Source organism: Euleptes europaea, chromosome 1, assembly GCF_029931775.1.
Source record: "Euleptes europaea isolate rEulEur1 chromosome 1, rEulEur1.hap1, whole genome shotgun sequence".
NCBI classification, from domain to species: domain Eukaryota; kingdom Metazoa; phylum Chordata; class Lepidosauria; order Squamata; family Sphaerodactylidae; genus Euleptes; species Euleptes europaea.
The window spans coordinates 19601190-19619580 of NC_079312.1; the positions used below are offsets into that span (position 1 = coordinate 19601190).

General features: G+C 47.9%; 1 protein-coding gene across 1 annotated transcript in view; it reads right to left on the bottom strand.

Annotated features, from left to right (window-relative positions):
- Positions 1-1597: 1597 nt before the first annotated feature.
- Positions 1598-18391, bottom strand: part of SLC44A4 (solute carrier family 44 member 4) — a 31753-nt gene continuing 14959 nt past the window's right edge. The window contains exons 11-21 of the mRNA XM_056844610.1: positions 14024-14146; positions 12273-12372; positions 11026-11118; positions 9735-9837; positions 8358-8614; positions 7507-7601; positions 6033-6136; positions 3903-3976; positions 3627-3792; positions 2215-2299; positions 1598-1713 (exon numbers count right to left, since the gene is read on the bottom strand). Coding sequence (XP_056700588.1) covers positions 1598-1713; positions 2215-2299; positions 3627-3792; positions 3903-3976; positions 6033-6136; positions 7507-7601; positions 8358-8614; positions 9735-9837; positions 11026-11118; positions 12273-12372; positions 14024-14146 — 1316 coding nt within the window. The remainder of the gene's footprint in view (positions 1714-2214; positions 2300-3626; positions 3793-3902; positions 3977-6032; positions 6137-7506; positions 7602-8357; positions 8615-9734; positions 9838-11025; positions 11119-12272; positions 12373-14023; positions 14147-18391) is intronic.

Below are 18391 nucleotides of genomic sequence, written 5' to 3' on the forward strand. Positions count from 1 at the left end.
TGCTCCGCAGGGTGGAAGCATGGAAATGCGGCCAACAGCCATACAGAACCAGACCTCCAAAGACAATGGATTGAAAGAGAACCAACCAACTTGGGCTGAAATGCAAGAACGGTGGCCAGGAATGGTCCTTCATGAAAAAGAGGGACGGGCCAGGTTTAAACACAAAACAATAAAATCGATCCGTAAAGGAAAAAATAAAAACAAGAGAAAGTGGTTTAGTGCAAATAATTAACAATTGTCAAGAACAAAAAAACCTCCAGCGGTGCAATTGGGGAACATGCCGAAGCTGCTTCAACAGCTTAGCATGATGTAGTCAAAAACCGCATGGAGAAGAGCTCCTACGTAGTCCTTGCCACACAGTTAAGTCTAGAGTTATCCTCGATGCTGCAGCCACTCAAATAAGCCAGGAAAGCAGAGTGGCAGACACTGGGCTTACCAGGAGGTTGACAGCGAGAGCTGAACTTTAGAAGGGACACCTCTGGTTCCCGGTCACTGGTTTTGACCCAGGGAATGGCAAAGACACCCCCAAAAGCCTGTCAATGTTTACTATAAGGTTCACAGCCAAGAAATAAAATCGAACTGGGCAGAACACTTCGGCAGAGATGACCTATCAACTCAGGCTGATCTACGCATTAAGCAAAATGAGGTGGCAGAAACCTGAAACAGTCAAATGGACCGTGCCCATTTCCAACTGCAAAGGAAGGGATAATATTTTTAGAATGTTGCCCTATGTCAAAAATTCTCTTCACACATAAATATTAACACAGCAGATAACTGGCTGGCCTAGAAACACCCCATGTGCTGGTTTGTTTGTTTGCTTGAAGGGAATTTTTTACACGGGGGAACATTTTTTTTTTATAAAAAAAATGGTACCCTCATCTGCAGTCCAAATAGATGCAGTCCAACCTCAAGACTCCCATTTTGGCTGCATTTGCGGACCGGGCCTGTATAGCTTCAGTCAGCCAACAGCCGAGAAGACACTGTGCAAAATAAGCCAGAGATTCAGCAAGCCTCCGTTGAATGGATGAGGCCAACGTGCCCCAATGGCCAAGGAGAAACAGGACGGCCTCTTGGATCCTCGTGGTAAAGGAGAGGACTTGAAAGACAAGATGGATAGTCGAGCATCGCCACTCTGCAAGGAAGGGGGGGGAAGGAGCTGGCAGCAGCAGGGAAATGGTGAGGGGGGGGGAATTGAACGCATTGGCCATAGTTGGCTTCAAAAAATATATGTGCTCAGACAGCGGCGAGAGCAAAATGTTAATCATGGCTGCCGGTGTCTCTATGTGGCTCTAAATAGCACAGGCAACAAAATTAAAGGAGCGCCTGTTGGCTACATTCGGAACTACGTCGAGAAAACAAATACGGCTGCCGCTGGGCAGATCAAAATGGGGGCAGCGTTTGCCCAGCCTTTGAGTGCAAAAAGCCTCCCAATGTGAACTGGAGTGGCGGGAGGAGGAAGAGACACGTTCAGTTATTCCCTGACGTAGCACGGGGTCTAAAATCCAGTCATGGCCGACAGGGAATGGGTATGGTGAGAAATGATACGGACCAGTTCTGAGAGTAGAGGCGCCCGAGGGAGAACGTCAGCCACCGGCACTTATTTCTGCGCGTCCTCCTTGGGTTTCTTGTTCTTCTTGCTGAGGAGCTTCATGAGGGACTTGGACATGTAATACGGCTTCTCCAGGGAGCCGTCGTTTCGTTCCAGGTCTTCCACTATCGGGGAAAAAAACCAGGTTGCTTACGTTTAACAGCTAATTCTTTAAGTGGTTCGTCACAGTGATGGGCTTTGCACCTGGGCAGAGCAATGTTTCAGAAATTTCTAGAGCAGGGGTCCCCAATGTAATGCCCACGGGTACCATGGCATCCACGGGCACCTGCCAAGTGTTTTTTGGAAGTGGGTAGGGCCAGGCAGGGCTTTTGCCCAGCAGCACTTCTAATTGGCCACTGGAGATCTGACAGGCTGTGCAGATTTTCTAAAAAGGTGCTTTGGCAGTCGCTGGCGCCAGAGCAGAGGGATCGCCCCTGCGTGAAGGGGGCACGTAAGAAAATATTTGTAAACAACACGTTCATTTTAAAGGGCGTCTTTTTAAACATCGCTCCTTGGAGGGGAGACCTCTAGGGACCCTCGTGTGACGCCACCTTGACTTCAGCAGTGGAAGGAAGGTGGGATACAAACGCAACACATGCATCTGTGAAGATGAGGAAAATACTCACGGAAACAGAGGAACAAAGTGTCGACACACATGCTGTAGACGCTGAAGAAGCCTTGGGCAATGATGTAGGCACCAACCACCACAGTCTGAAGCAGAGAGAGAGAGGAAAACCACGGTTTAAATGGAGGAGTGGGGAGGGGAGGGGCCGTGGCTCAGTGGTAGAGCATCTACTGGGCATGCAGAAGGTCCCAGGTACAATCCCCGGCATCTCCAGTTAAAGCAACTAGGCAAGTAGGTGATGTGAAAGACCCCTGCCTGAGACCCTGGAGAGCTTAGGGGAGGGGCCGTGGCTCAGTGGTAGAGCCTCTGCTTGGCATGCAGAAGGTCCCAGGTTCAATCTCCAGTTAAATCAACTAGGCAAGTAGGTGATATGAAAGACCCCTGCCTGAGACCCTGGAGAGCTGCTGCTGGTCTGAATAAACAATACCAAGGGTCTGATTCAGTATAAGGCAGCTTCAATGTATTCAATGCATGTCTTCTATAATTAAGCAACTGGCCCTCCCCATGGCAGCCAGTATTCACTCCCTGATCTTTGCAGTTTTCAGTCAGGAACTTTGACTAAAAACTACCCAAATTACATTTTAAAACAATGAGACACATTTTTTTTGTATCTCAGCCGCCATATTGGATTGGGCACAGTGACCCTTCCCATTTTAGAGCCCCTGTGAAAAAGATGCAGGGAGATAAGAAAAACAGTAACAGAGACCCAAAGAAGACGACGACTTGGTTTTTATATACCAATTTTCTCTACCTTTTAAGGAGAATCAAAACAGCTTGCATTCTTCTTCCCTTCCTCTCCCCACAACAGATACCTAGTGAGGTAGGTGAGGCTGAGAGAGCTCTAAGAGAACTGTGACTGGCCCAAGGACAACCAGCTGGCTTCATGTGAAGGAGTGGGGAAACCATCCTGGTTCACCAGAGTCTGCCGCTCATGTGGAGGAGTGGGGAATCATAAGAACACAAGAACATAAGAAAAGCCCTGCTGGATCAAACCAAGGTCCATCAAATCCACCAGTCTGTTCACAGTGGCCAACCAGGGGCCTCTAGGAAGCCCCCAAACAAGACAACTGCAGCAGCACCATCCTGCCTGTGTTCCACAACACCTAATATAATAGGCATGCTCTTCTGATCCTGGAGAGAATAGTTATACATCATGACTAGTACCTATTTTTACTAGTGGCCATGAACATGTCCACTCCCCTCTTAAAGCCTTCCAAGTTGGCAGCCATCACCACATCCTGGGGCAGGGAGTTCCACAATTTAACTATGCATTGTGTGAAGAAATATTTCCTTTTATGTTTTGAATCTCTCACCCTTCAGCTTCAGCAGATGACCTCGCGTTCTAGTATTATGAGAACTTGATTCTCCAGATTAGAGTCCACCACTCTTAACCACTACACCACAATTACATACCAGGATGGGCAGCCAGTAGTAATTGAGTTGAGCAGACTGGGTCCGAGAGTCCCCGATCGAGATTCGCCCAGTGAACAAGAAGAACGACAGAACGCCAACTCCGCCGACCACCAAGAGGGTCCCAAAAAACAGCATCAGGTCAGTTATTTTATCCAGAACCACCACCCTGTGAGGAGACAAACAGCAGGAATGAACCAAAGTCAGCTTCACCCCCTATCCCTCCTTTGTTTTTGTTTGGTAAGAGTAGCTCCGCCCCCAACCTATCAGCTGGGTTACCTGGTCACGTTCCGCATCAGGAGCTTGAAGGCATTTTTAGCTGATATGCAGAAGTTCTTTCCATAAATAGCAATCTGGGGCAAGGAAAGTTTTCAAGAGACAAAAAGAAAAAGTGATTTACACCCCACTTTCCTCTGCCTTTAAGGAGTCTCAGCTTACAATCAGCTTCCTTCCCCTCCCCACAACAGACACCCTGTGAGGTAGGTGGGGCTGAGAGAGTTCTAAGAGCTGTGACTAGTCCAAGGTAACCCAGCAGGCTTTCTGTGTAAGAGTGGGGAAACCAACCCGGTTCACCATATTAGAGTCCACCGCTCATGTGGAGGAGTGGGGAATCAACCCTGGTTCTCCCAATTAGAGTCCGCCACTCTTAACCACCACAACATGCTGGCTCACTAATTCCCCCTTCCTGCTGCAGACCCCCCCATGCTGTTTCTCAGGGCCCCCTCTGCCCCAAGAGCTGCATTGTATGGAGATCAGTGGGCTGCAGTGGGAGGGGGGAGGCAGTGGAAAATTTAGTCTGAACATATAAGAACACATGAAGCTGCTTATACTGAATCAGACCCTTGGTCCATCAAAGTCAGTATTGTCTACACAGACTAGCAGCGCCTCTCCAGGGTTTCAGGCAGAAAAGGGTCCTTTCCATCACTTGCTTGCCTGGTTCCTTTAACTGGAGATGCCGGGGGTTCAACCTGGGACCTTCTGCACACCAAGCAGATGCTCTACTACTAAGCCTTCCCCAGCTTTGATGCCAACAATATCCCTCCAGGGCTCAGTTCAGACATAACGTTAAATCATGGTTCAATTAATCTAGCTGTAGGTCAAACTGAACCGGAACCCAAGACTTGATGTTGGGGCTCTTAACATCCATCGGTTTCACCGGTGGCTTTGTATGCTGCACCAATGTGGACATGTTAGCCGAATCCTGCCTTGTTCCTCGGAGGCACCCTGGCTAGAATATGCCTTGCCAGAGAGATGCCAATGGACCAATGCTCTGGTTGAGGCCAGAAAGGGACTGCAAGCCAAACCCTGGTTACACAGCCCAACCATGGCTCAAGTAAACCATGGTTGCGTCTTATGACTGAACCAAGCCTGAGCGTGAGAGAATCCTTTCCAGACAATAGATACTGGAAGAACTGGGACTTTGGTACAAAAACAAGTATCAGCTTGTGGGCGGGCACATGCTATGAATTCTTTTCAAAGTATTGTGGCTTGATGTGACCTATGTTGATTTTATATCTGACTGTTGTAAGACACTGAGGCTCACAGTTGACTAAAAGCTGTTCCACACAGATGTTTTGCTCCGCCTTGGCTTCCTTATCGCAACACTCTTTTTAGCAGGATCCATGTGACATAGTCCTCAATTTGTCCCGCTTTGATGTTTCCCCCTACTTTGCTACCCTCTTTCTTAAACCTGGTTTGGGACAATCTGTTTGGAAAGACTGCAGACAAAGCACCTTGGGACGCTGCATGGTCAGAAAGGTGTACTTTTTTTGCAGCCCCTACTCCCATTTACACCATTTTTCTTGCTTCCCCCTGCACCTGTACACTTAAAAAGAAAAATCTGGGACTGCTACATCATTATAGCATTACAAAGTTATAATGATCTGTTGCCATGATCTACTCCCCCCATTCTGCCTTTTTTTTTTTTTTTAAAAAAGCACACTTCTAAACCTTTTGATTGTGGTGCTATAAGAGGATAGGTGCAGCTTGATGCTAAACCATGGTTGATGCTGGGAAGGTAAAGAAAATTCTTCCAATCTTCCAAATATAGAAATAAGGAAGAAGCCAAAAGAGCTTACATTCCCAAGGCTAGCTCTTGTCTGACAAGTCACAATTTCCAGGGAAACCAAGAGATGTCTCGGCAGGAATCCTCTGAACATTGGTTAGATTGAGTGCTAATGACTCACCCAAGACCTTCCTAGGATTCACAGCTGAGCAGGAATCTGAACCTGGACTTATGATATCTAAACATGCCACTGATGCCCCCTGGGCAAGCCTCTGGGGTTCACTTCTATCCACCCATTTCTCCCTCCCTCCCTCCCTCCCTCACGCCATGTGTATGCCCCTTTGCTTTCCACACAACCACCCCATGGGCCTCGGTCCTCTCTTTGTCCCATGAGCAAAGCTTACCATTATATAGGCATTTCTGTTGAGAAACTTGAGGAACTTCTCCAGACACCAGAAGCAGCACTTCAGACAACAAAAAATACACCGGGCAACTGGATTCTTGAGGTCTATGAACACCACAGTTTAGTTAGGTCCACAGATCACACTGTATTAGTTACTGCAGCTAAAATACAGCATTCAGCTGGGATAAAGAGCTGGTTTTATTTGCAGTCAGAACAGACACACACACACACCAAAAAAAAACTTCTTCATATAATACACAATAAACTTAGAGGATTCCTTGCACCAGGGCAGATCATGAGAGCGAGGGGCAGGAAGGGTTGCATCAGGGCTTGGCTCTTGTGGCCCTTTCTTACATGCCCCGGGTAATGTCGATCGCCACTCTGAGGTCAGGAAGCAATTTTCCTCCAGGCCAAATTGGCCAAGGATCCTGGAGATTTTTTGTTGCCAACTTCTGGGCATTGAGTAGGGGGTTACTGGGTGTGTGTGTGTGTGGGGGATGTCGTGAATTTCCTGCATTGTGCAGGGGGTTGGACTAGATGACCCTGGTGGTCCCTTCCAACTTATGATTCTAGGATTCTAAGACATGGCAATGGCCACAGAGCTGAAACAGCTTTAAAAGGGACTTTGACAAACTCATGGAGAATAGGACCATCAACAGCTGCTAGACCTAATAGCTGCATTTAAGCTCCATGTTCAGAGGCAGTGTATCTGTGAACACGTTTGTTTATTTTTAGACCCTGTCTAAACGGGGGGAGGAAGCAACAGCAGCAGAAGGCTATAGCCATCCTGGGGCTTCTAGGAAACATCTGGATGGCCACCATGAGAAACAGAATGCTGAATTAGACAAACCTTGAATCTGATCCAGCAAGGCCCTTTTTTTCATTTTTACGGGAATGCTTTTTGACATTTATGTTTTTAATATACTTATGGGGCAGAAGCCACCTCAAACACTGGGAGGGAAGAGGAGAAATAGTAAAAGGGACACCTGTATCCTGCCTCTAAATAGGTCCTGATGCTTCAGCAGAGGAGGGTCCTGCCACAGCACAGCTCAATGATGGACTGTACTTAAGAGTTGCCAGGTCTGGGCTGGGAAATACCTGGAGATTTTAGGGGGGAGAAGCCTGAGGAGGACAGAGTTTAGGAAAGGGAGGGACCTCAGAAGGGTATCACGCCATAGAATCTACTTTCCAAAGTGGCCATTTTCTCCAGGTGAACTGATCTCTGTCGCCTGGAGAGCAGTTGTAATAGCGGGGAATCTCCAGCCACCACCTGGTAGGTTGGCAATCCTACCTAAACTCTCTCCCCTAAACATCACATCCTTCTCTCTCTCCTCCCCAACTCAACACTACAAGAAACACGAAAGAACATTAGAGCTACTGACAGAGCATCAGAGATACTACCCCTAGCTCTGGGATTTTTAAATTTTATCACAAAGGGTAGTTTTTCCCTCTGGCCTGGCCAGCTCGTGACTTGCCTTTCAACTTGTGGTCCAGATATTCTAGCAGAATGCGGATGGCCTGGACGATGGTGAGGATGAGGGCGCCGAAAGCGAGAGACCCGGCGTGGTACCTGCCGAGAGCAGAGAGCCCGTTACGTGGAGATCCTCCTCAAAATGTCGTGTCTTAAGATTTGGGACGGTTGAAGGCTGAGAGAACAACAGAACCTCATGCAAGTAGCCCCTTGTTGCGGTAGCAATGCCACAGTGCCCACTTGGCTTGGGCCTGGGCTGCAGCAGTGAGGAAGGAGCATAGGCCTGCCCATCACTATGGTTCAGGTCTGAGCTGACCACTTCTCAATCAACTGTTTTAATGTCCCAATCTTCTCCAGTGTGGAGAAACTGGATTGGGTGACTCTTAAGGACAGATAGTCTAACAGGATGCCAAACCAAGTCAGACCTCTGATCTTTCTAGCTCAATCTTGTTTACTTGGCAGCTGCTCTTCAAGGTGGTGGTGAAGAGGAAGAAGAAGAGGAAGAACTGGTTTTTATATGCCAACTTTCTCTACCACTTAAGAAAGAATCAAACCAGCTTACAATCTCCTTCCCTTCCTCTCCCTACAACAGACACTTGCGATGTAGATGGGACTGAGAGAGCTCTAAGAGAGCTGTGACTAGCCCAAGGTCACCCAGCGGGCTTCATGCGGAGGAGTGGGGAATTGAACCCGGTTCTCCAGATTAGGGTCCACCGCTCTTAACCGCTACACCACGCTGGCTCTCTTAGGGTCAAGAAAGGTCTGTTTCTAGCATCTTCTACTCAAGGTGTTCCCAGAGACCTGAAGAAAGGCAGCGCCCTCCCCGTCACACACACACACAAACAATTTGCACACCGTAATGTCCGGATGAAAGAGCTCGTCACCGGACAGTCGGGGATGTCTCGGGGCTTGGCGAAGGCCCAGTAGTAAGAGGCAAAAGCGCCGGCCAGCACGCACTGCCCCAGGGCCAGGACAAAGTTGATGCACCACAGGAAGCCCAAGACGTTGTAGACTTGCAGGTTGAAGAGGTTGCGCTGGAACAGCCCTTCATCCCTGTACTTGTAGAAGATGCAGTTCACGGTGCAAGAGGAGTAGGAGGAGGCATTGAAGGTCTAAAGTAAAAGAGAAGAAGGGAATACGTACATAAGAAAAGGCCCTGCTGGATCAGACCAAGGCCCATCAAGTCCAGCAGTCTGTTCACACAGTGGCCAACCAGGGGCCTCCAGGAAGCCCCCAAACAGGACGACTGCGGCAGCACCGTCCTGCCTGTTTCCACGGTACCTAAGATAATAGGCATGCTCCTCTGATCCTGGAGAGACTAGGTATGCATCATGACTAGTATCCATTTTGACTAGTAGCCATGAATACTCCATGAACATGTCCACTACCATCTTAAAGCCTTCCAAGTTGGCAGCCATCACCTCATCCTGGGGAGGGAGTTCCACAATTTAACACAACTTAACGTAAAGAGCCAAGATGTCCAAAAGTCATGTCAATAACGAGATGAGATCCACTGACAAAAATACAAGCACAGGTAGGGTTGCCAGGTCCCTCTTTGCCACTGTCAGGAGGTTTTTGGGGTGGGGCCTGAGGAGGGTGGGGTTTGGGGAGTGGAGGGACTTCAATGCCAAAGCGACCAATTGCCCAAAGCAGCCATTTTTCTCCAGGGGAACTGATCTTTATCGGCTGGAGCTCAGTTGTAATAGCAGGAGATCTCCCGCTAGTACCTGGAGGTTATGAAATAAGAACACAAGAAAGGCCCTGCTGGATCAGACCAAGGCCCATCAAATCCAGCAGTCTGTTCACAGAAAGGCCAAACAGGTGCCTCTAGGAAGCACCCAAACAAGAAGACTGCAGCAGCACCGTCCTGCCTGTGTTCCACAGCACCTAATATAATAGGCGTGCTCCTCTGATCCTGGAGAGAATAGGTATGCATCATGACTAGTATCTAGAGTTGGCAACCCTAAGCACTGGGGTAGGAGACTGTGGATGGACTTTGACCAAGAAAGGCTGCATTCAGTCCCCAGTTCAGCTGTGGAGCTTACTGGGTGACTCTCAGCCTTCCCATTCTCTCTCCACCTAGCCTGCTTCACTGGACTGTTGTGGAAATGAAGGAGAAACCCATTCCTGTAGGAGGGCAGGAAGAAGAAGCGTAAAATGAAATCATTTAACACCTTATGAATACAACCCTAAGCCCATCCCTCCTTGGTTCCATGGCTCGCAGTCACTCACCAGCGGGTTGCAGCTCTCATTACCAGAGATTCCCGAGCAGCCAGGAGTGCTATCATTCACAGGGGTGATGCGGTAGAGGGGGCTTCCAGAGGTGGCCAGATATCTGAAGGTGGGAAGCAGTCAAGGGGAAAGGTTGAACCAAAGGAAAGGACAGAGCAGGAACCCTTTTCGTTCTTTTCCTTCCTCTCCTTTCTCCCATCGAAGCTCCGTGAGACGATGCTCTCGAGCAACAGAAACAGCTACGACTTAAAAGGATGAAAGGCAACTGAAGGGGTGGGGGGAAAGAAACTCAACCTAAAAGTCAGGGGAAACCAAAGGGGCTGAGCTAAACATTGTGTAATATAACAACAAAAAAATCTATTTTTATTATATATTGTGAACAGCTGTATTTAAAAAACACAGTGCCTAAAATACAGGCTTCCTAAAAAGCACAAACACTGTTACAAACATTGCCAACATAACAGTCAGGAATAACCCGGTGATGGCACAGGGAACCTTTACCTTTTTATCACACACACAAAAAAAAAAGCATCTGAGATTGAAAGTTCAGAATGGCAAGCTAGAAGAACAGCAATAAAAGATGCACTAAGATCCTCCATGATCGGGCACTCAAAAAGAATAGGAAAGGAGGTGTTGATTCTACCTAAAGAACAAGGACAAAGACGGTCAGAATATACAATACTCAAATTTTATTATTAGGCTTGTATGCCACCTTTTCCTGACTTTCAGTCCAGCTCAGACCCTGGCAAACCTGAGAAGGATTAGCATTAAGCCTAGCCAGGCAAAAAGCCCTCACTGAGCAAGGGATAGTTAAATAATATGGACATGATGGAAGAGTTTTCAGGAGGAGAATACCAAAAATTGTGAGAAGCAGAGAAGACATGATCTAAACAAAATACTACGTCCTTTGAGAAGGAATCGTACGAAGCAATTTTCCTTCAGGCCAGATTGGCCATGGATCCTGGAGGGTTGTTGTTGTTGTTTTTTGCCATCTTCTGGATGTGGAGTAGGGGGTCACTGGGGGTGTGGAGGAGGGAGGTAGTTGTGAATTTCCTGCACTGTGCAGGGGGTTGGACAAGATGACCCTGGTGGTCCCTTCCAACTCTATGATTCTAATCAAGATGCATAATATGATTCTTAATTAAGGCACAAGTCTTATGTATGCCACATTTTTTCATCAGATGCTCTATCCTTCACACCTTAAACTGGATGCTTTATGGCTTTAGACAAGGCCTGACTCTTAGAAGGGAGATATAGAGACTAGCAACAAAGCCTGTCTCACAAAGGATACAGGGCGGTCATAGCCCAATAGGCCACACATATCAGCAGCAGGACAAAGGTCACCAGCGGGTAAAGGAGAGTACCCATCATGTACCCAATGGCTCTGCAAGAGGAAACAAAAGAGAAGTGTGGAAACGGAGGACACAATCTTCTCCTGATCTCCTACATGTTTCACCAGCAACTGGAAGCTGCGCCCCACCACAATTATCTAGAAAGTTCCCCATCGTCATCATCAAAAGTCAAAAAGCTCATTTAATTCTTATTCCTCTCTGTCCTCACTACTGCAGTCCCAGTCTTTGTCAACTACACTTTGGTAATTTTCTGGTGCTTCCTCTCCCCATTCAGACCCAAGAAACTCTGGTCTTCCTTGAACTGAACCATTCCTTCAACTAAGGCCTTTTATGCATGTCTTTTTCCCTCGCGGTCACCCCTCTGATGAGTTCGGGTCTTTGTTTGGATTATGCATGCCATTTCCGACCGTCAGAGGTCGCCTTGCTCTCCCCCTGCATTTCCCCGCATTTTCAGAAACCTGTTTTATCTCAAATTTGAAAACGCTCTGATGGTCGGAAATGGCATGCATAATCCAAACAAAGACCCGAACTCGTCGGAGGGGTGACTGAGAGGGAAACACCCATGCATAAAAGGGCTAAATTTAAATGAAGCAACAGCATTCCTGCTCCATTTGCTGACAATTTGGGGGAGGGGCTGCACAGGGGGCTTCAATGCACTTTAGCACTGTTGCTTCTAATGCACAATCACTCTTTCCCCTTTAAAGACTACATCTGAAGATTTTGGACTTTGCCACCATGTCGCAAAATGAATCCCTCCCCCCATTTGAGCTAAACAGAGAGAGAGAGAAAAGAAAACACTCTCCTCATGTTTTCCTATCTTGGCTACTTGAAATTTTATCTTTCTGCCTGTGTCAATCACATTTTTATCCTGCCCTTCTTCCTCAAGGAGCTCAGGGTGGCATTCAAGGTTCTCCCCTCCTCTATTTTCTCTTAATAACAACCCTGTGAAGCAGGTTAGGCTAAAAAAAGAAAGAGCGACTACCCTCAGTCACTCAGCAAGTTTCACGGCAGAGAGGGGATGAGCACCGTGAACTCACCAGTTCTAGCCCAGCCCTCTAATCGTTAGACAACACTACTGTCCATCCCTACCCTAGACTTTGTTCCGGAGCTGGACCCCCTACCAGCGACAGCACTCGCTGTCATTTGAATTAATTCCCATCATGCCCTTTCTCAGAGGTTCACTCACCGGCTGGCTTCTCTGATGAGTGCAATGGCAATACGGATCCGGTTGCGGAGGAACAAGAGGGTGAGCAGCAAGATGGCCTCCACCACACAGAGGATTATCACTGAGGCAGAGAGAAAGGCTTGGCTAAACACAAAACACACACTTGAAAAACAAATCTGGAGGAAGCCACTCTGAACAGATAGCTGGCCCTCAGGGCCAAATGTGTGGGGAAATATGGATTGGACAGTAGCACTTCGGGATTGTGTGTGTGTGTAAAGTGCCTTCAAGTCGCAGCCGACATATAGCGACCCCTTTTTGGGGTTTTCATGGCAAGGCACTAAGAGAGGTGGTTTTGCCACTGCCTTCCTCTGCACAGCAACCCTAGTATTCCTTGGCAGTCTCCCATCCAAATACTAACCAGGGCTGACCCTGCTTAGCTTCTGAGACCTGATGAGATCAGGGTAGCCTGGGCCTGCGATGGCCCAAAGAACTGCGATGTTAATTCTTTGTCCCTCTGCTATTTTCCTAATTAAACATTTGATGCATATCCCACTCTTCTGCCTAAAAACAAACAAACACTCAGGACAGTTCATGAGCAAACTCACAAAAAGGAAAACAGCATCAAATAAAATAGCAATTTTGTGCCATCAAGTCGCTTCCGACTCATGGCGACCCTATGAATGAAAGTCCTCCAAAATGTCCTATCTTTGACAGCCCTGCTCAGATCCTGCAAATTGAAGGCTATGGCTTCCTTTATTGAGTCAATCCATTTCTTGTTGGGTCTTCCTCTTTTCCTGCTGCCCTCAACTTTTCCTAGCATGACTGTCTTTTCCAGTGACTCTTGTCGTCTCATGGCGTGGCCAAAATACCCTCAGTTTAGTCATTTTAGCTTCTAGGGTCAGTTCAGGCTTGATTTGATCTAGAACCCACTGATTTGTTTTTTTGGCAGTCCATGGAATCCGTAACACTCTCCTCCAACACCACATTTCAAAGGAATCTATTTTCTTCCTATCAGCTTTCTTCACTGTCCAGCTTTCACACCCATACATAGTAATAGGGAATACGATGGCATGAATTAATCTAGTCTTGGTGGCCAGTGACAAATCCTTACACTTCCAAATCTTTTCCAGCTCCTTCATGGCTGCCCTTCCCAGTCTCAATCTCCTTCTGATTTCTTGGCTGCAGTCTCTCTTTTTAATTTAATTAATTTAAACAATTACAATAACTAAACAGCAGCAGCAGGAGGAGGAGGAAGAAGAAGAATAAGGAGAAGAGGAGGAAGAAGAGGAAGAAGAAGAGGAAGAGGAGGAGAAGAGGAATTGGTTTTTATATGCCCACTTTCTCTACCTTTTAAAGAGTCTCAAACCAATTACAATCACCTTCCCTTCCCCTCCCGACACAGACACCCTGTGAGGTAGGTGGGGCGGAGAGTGTGTGACTAGCCCAAGGTCACCCAGCTGGCTTCATGTGTAGGAGTGGGGAAACAAATCCAGTTCACCAGAGTAGCCTCCGCCGCTCTTGTGGGGGAGTGGGCAATCAAACCCGGTTCTCCAGATCAGACTCCACCGCTCCAAACCACCGCTCTTAACCATTACACCATGCTAGCTAAAACAAAACAAAACAAAGTAAGCAGGAGGTAGGAAGCCCAGAAAAAAGCAGTTGAGACCAAACCTCTCCTTTTTTGCCTGGGAAAGATGACAGGTCGCCTCCCCTTCACACCCTGCTGAGCTACCCGAGTCCAAAGATCCCTTCTCTGCTCCAGGCAAACTTACAAACAGCAAGCCAGGTCTCCTTGACGTGGCCATACACAGTGAGGTTCATGGTAAAACCAACGTCTTTGATGGTGGCACCCTTAGAATCGTAGTTGAGGTACTCCTTGGTGCAGTGGTAGATTCCTGAAACAGAGAGGCGGGGATGGAGAGAACCCCTCAAAGTTACTCTTCAGTCCCACACGTCACAGGAAGTCCAAGGAGAACTGGTGGGCTCTGAGTAAATGAATAATCCCCCACCTTCCTACCAATTTATTTGTTTCCCCCACCTTCCTACCAATGGTGCACAGCGGGGTCAGCGATATGCACAACATCGACATATCAGACATCACCGAGGAGGTGGAACTGGACACACATGGCTGCCAGTTTCCATGGCAGTCATGAGTGTATCATAACTGTTTTTTCTTGCTGATCATTTCTGTGGGTTTTTTTTTTAAAAAAAATACTGTGTGTTTTTCTTCATTTGCAATTTGCTGTTGCTTTGTTAGCCACCTTGAGTCGAAGGAGAACAGGTGAAACATAAACATTTCAAATAAACAAACCTCCAGCTTCCAGCCGTAAGGACTGGACAAAGACTAGGCAGCAAGTTTTGTGGCTGTACCAAGATTTTAACCCAGATCTCTTTTGTCCACATTTTATTTTCTTTACCGAATTTTTTTTTAAATCTACCCCATCATGCTTCCAAATAAAATCCACAATCATGTCACACAAGTAAACAAACCATTCATAGTGTCCAGCTACATCTGGCAAGACAACATAAAATGCACAACATAAAGACTCCTGCTCTTGAGATGGTGAACATCAGGAACCCACACAGATCTGCATGCTGCTGCTTTGTCGTAAGCCATCAGGACTTAAGGCAGAAGCATTCCATGGGGAGGGACTGTGGCTCAGTGGTAGAGCATCTGCTTGGCATGCAGGAGGTCCCAGGTTCAATCCCCAACATCTCCAGTTAAAGGGACTAGGCAAATAGGTGATGTGAAAGACCCTTCTTTGTCTGAGACCCTGGAGAGCCACTGCCGATCTGAGTAGACAATACTGACTTTGATGGACCAAGGGTCTGATTCAGTATAATGCAGCTTCACGTGTTCATATGAGCAATTAAAGGTAGGGCTGTCGATTCGGTTCAATCCGACAAGAAAAACAGCCGAATTTTCCCCAATTCGGCGGTTTCTACTTCGGATGGAACCAAATTAAAAAAAGGCGGGAAAACGAGCCGAATTTGGTGAGTTTGGGGCGATCACCGAATAAATTTGGCAAATTCAGGGGCTCCGAATCAGCAGCATAACCATAAAGGCATTAAAAACACATTCGAGCCTTTCCGCGGCTCTGGGGGGGGGGGGCATTTTTGGAAGTAGAGGTCCCAAACCTTCAGCGTAGCTTGCCCTTCTTGCAAGAACCCCCAAGTTTTGTAAAGATTGGGTCAGGGGGTCCCGAGTTATGGGGGCCGGAAGGGGTCCCCCAAATTGCCCACAGGAATAAAGGCATTAAAAACACATTCACACCTTTCCGTGGCTCCGGTGGGGGCATTTTTGAAGGTAGAGACCCCAAATTTTCAGCGTAGCTTGAGGTGACCCTTCTTGCAAGAACCCCCATGTTTGGTGATGATTGGGGAAGGGCCCCCCGAGTTATGGGGCCCGGAAGGGGTCCCCCCAAAAATCGCCCACAGGAATAAAGGCATTAAAAACACATTTGTACCTTTCTGCGGCTCTAGGGGGGAGCATTTTTGGAGGTAGAGGCCCCAAACTTTCAGTGTAGCTTGAGGTGACCCTTCTTGCAAGAACCCCCAAGTTTGGTGACGATTGGGGCAGGGGGTCCCGAGTTATGGGGCCCGGAAGGGGTCCCCCCACCCATCTGCCCATTACAGCCTTTAAAAACACACTCGAGTTGGGCCGTACCATTACCCCGGCCCGGGGGTCTGGTCTGGTGGTTGCCTCGGCAGTTGGGCCGTACCATTACCCCGGACTGGGGGTCTGATTGCCTCGGCAGTTGGGTCGTACCATTACCCAGGCCTGGGGGTCTGACTAAAAGGCAATTAATCCCGAGTTATGGGGTCCCCCCTCAATCCACCCACTGGAATGAATGGGAGCAGGCAATCCTTAATGTGCATCTAGAGAGTGGCAAAACCTCCCATGCCAGAGAGAGTGTGTGTGTGAGTCTGCTAGAATCGTATTGGATAGTATTACTCCTGAGTCCTTCCAGTCCCTGCTCCTGATAGAAGAGAAGAAGACATCTACAGTAAGACCCATTTGGGGGCTTTTCTCTATAATTCTCTATAATTTTTTCCCTCTGTGTGTGTATGTGGGGGGGGGGAGATTCTGTGTGTGTGTGAGAGAGAGGGGGGGGGAAGCCAAAGGGGGTGGGTTTACCTATTCTGCTGGGGGGTGGGCTTGATTGTCTCTGTGTGGGACTATGCTTTCTACTGTTTTCACTGGTTGCCAACTTCGTAAGGAGTTAACTGTGGGTCAGTGAGTCTCTCTCTGGCTGATTCCTATTGCTTCCAATGGGCTGTGCAGCTGCTCCTGTTGTTTCGAATGGGCTAGCCTGTCATTCCTTTTAGTACATCCCCTGTAATGTATTTCAGTGGAGTCAATGCAAGTCAACCAACATTCCCCTCTCCCATTATCTTCAATGGGCTGGGCAGTCCCTCCCATTGCTTCCAATGGCCTGACTTGTCATTCGTTTTAGTACATCCCTTTTAATGGCTTTATTCCAATGGGCAGATGGGGGGACCCCTTCCGGACCCCATAACTCGGGACCCCCTGCCCCAATCGTCACCAAATTTGGGGGTTCCTGCAAGAAGGGTCACCTCAAGCTATGCTGAATGTTTGGGGCCTCTATCTCCAAAAATGCCCCCGCTGGAGCCACGGAAAGGAGCGAATGTGTTTTTAATGGCTTTATTCCTGTGGGCGATTTTGGGGGGACCCTTTCCGGGCCCCATATCTCGGAGGCACCTGACCCAATCTTTACAAAACTTGGGGGTTCTTGCAAGAAGGGTCACCTCAAGGTACGCTGAGATTTTGGGAGCTCTACCTCCAAACATGCCCCCCCAGAGCCGCGGAAAGGCGTGAATGTGTTTTTAATGCCTTTATTCCTGTGGGTGATTTGGGGGGACCCCTTCCGGGCCCCATATCTCGGGACCCCCTGACCCAATCTTTACAAAACGTGGGGGTTCTTGCAAGAAGGGCCCCCTTAAGCTATGTTGAAATTTTGGGACCTCCACCTCCAAAAATGCCCCCCCGAGCCATGGAAAGGTGCGAATGTGTTTTTAATGGCTTTATTCGGTCAAAACTTTTCCCGAACTCGGAATGTGGCGCCGAATTCCATGGATCCGAATCGGGGGAGTTCGGACTTCGGCATTTCCTGAATCAAAACGGGCCAAATTTTGCCCAATCCGAATTTTACCGAATTTTGTTTTTAACAGCCCTAATTAAGGGTTCCCCGGTTCGAGACTGGCTCCACACCCCAGGCCGGTCACTGGTCTTTCCTGACATGGAATAACTATAAAAGGTGTCCAGTGGATCTGGTTGTAGTTATTGTTACCGTTACTTTAGAATGGCTGCAACACAATCTCAGTGAACACCATCTCTATGAGCCGGTGTGGCATAGAGGTTAGAGTGTCAGACTTGGGCTGGGGACAAATGACTGGCAGCGGCTCCCAAGAGTCTCAGACTGAGGCCTTTGCCATCACCTCCTGCCTGGTCCCTTTAACTGAAGGTAAACCAGGAATCTTCTACATGCCAAGCAGATGCTCTACCATTCAGCTGTGCTTTTCCATTAAAACATGGCCACAGACAGTCTTTTGCAGACTACCAGTAATGCAGGTGGAAGAAGAATTGGTTTTTTATATGCCAACTTTCTCTACCGTTTTTAAAGGAGAATCAAACTGTCTTACAATCTCCTTCCTTTCCTCTCCCCACAACAGACACCCTGTGAGGTAGATGGGGCTGAGAGAGTTCAGAGAGAACTGTGACTAGCCTAAGGTAACTCAACTGGCTTCCTGTGTAGGAGTGGGGAAACCAACACGGTTCCCCTGATAGAGTCCACTGCTCTTCACCACAACACCACACTGGTTCCTGGTATTCTCCTTTGCCTTGACTATTTGCTGCCACTTTTATTAAAAATGCAATGAATAAATATTACAAACACAGTTTTAGACACCAGCTGGTGCTCTCCTGCCATTCTTCCCATGCCAGATGTTACGCGACTATAATCTTCAGGGAAAATATCAAAACTGCCCAAGCAGGGGGAAAAAGATGAGCATGCTTGCCCCATGAGAAAACCACCAGATAATCACCCCCATGAAGCTGCCTTATACCGAATCAGGCCCTTGGTCCATCAAAGTCAGTACTGTCTACTCAGACCGTCTAC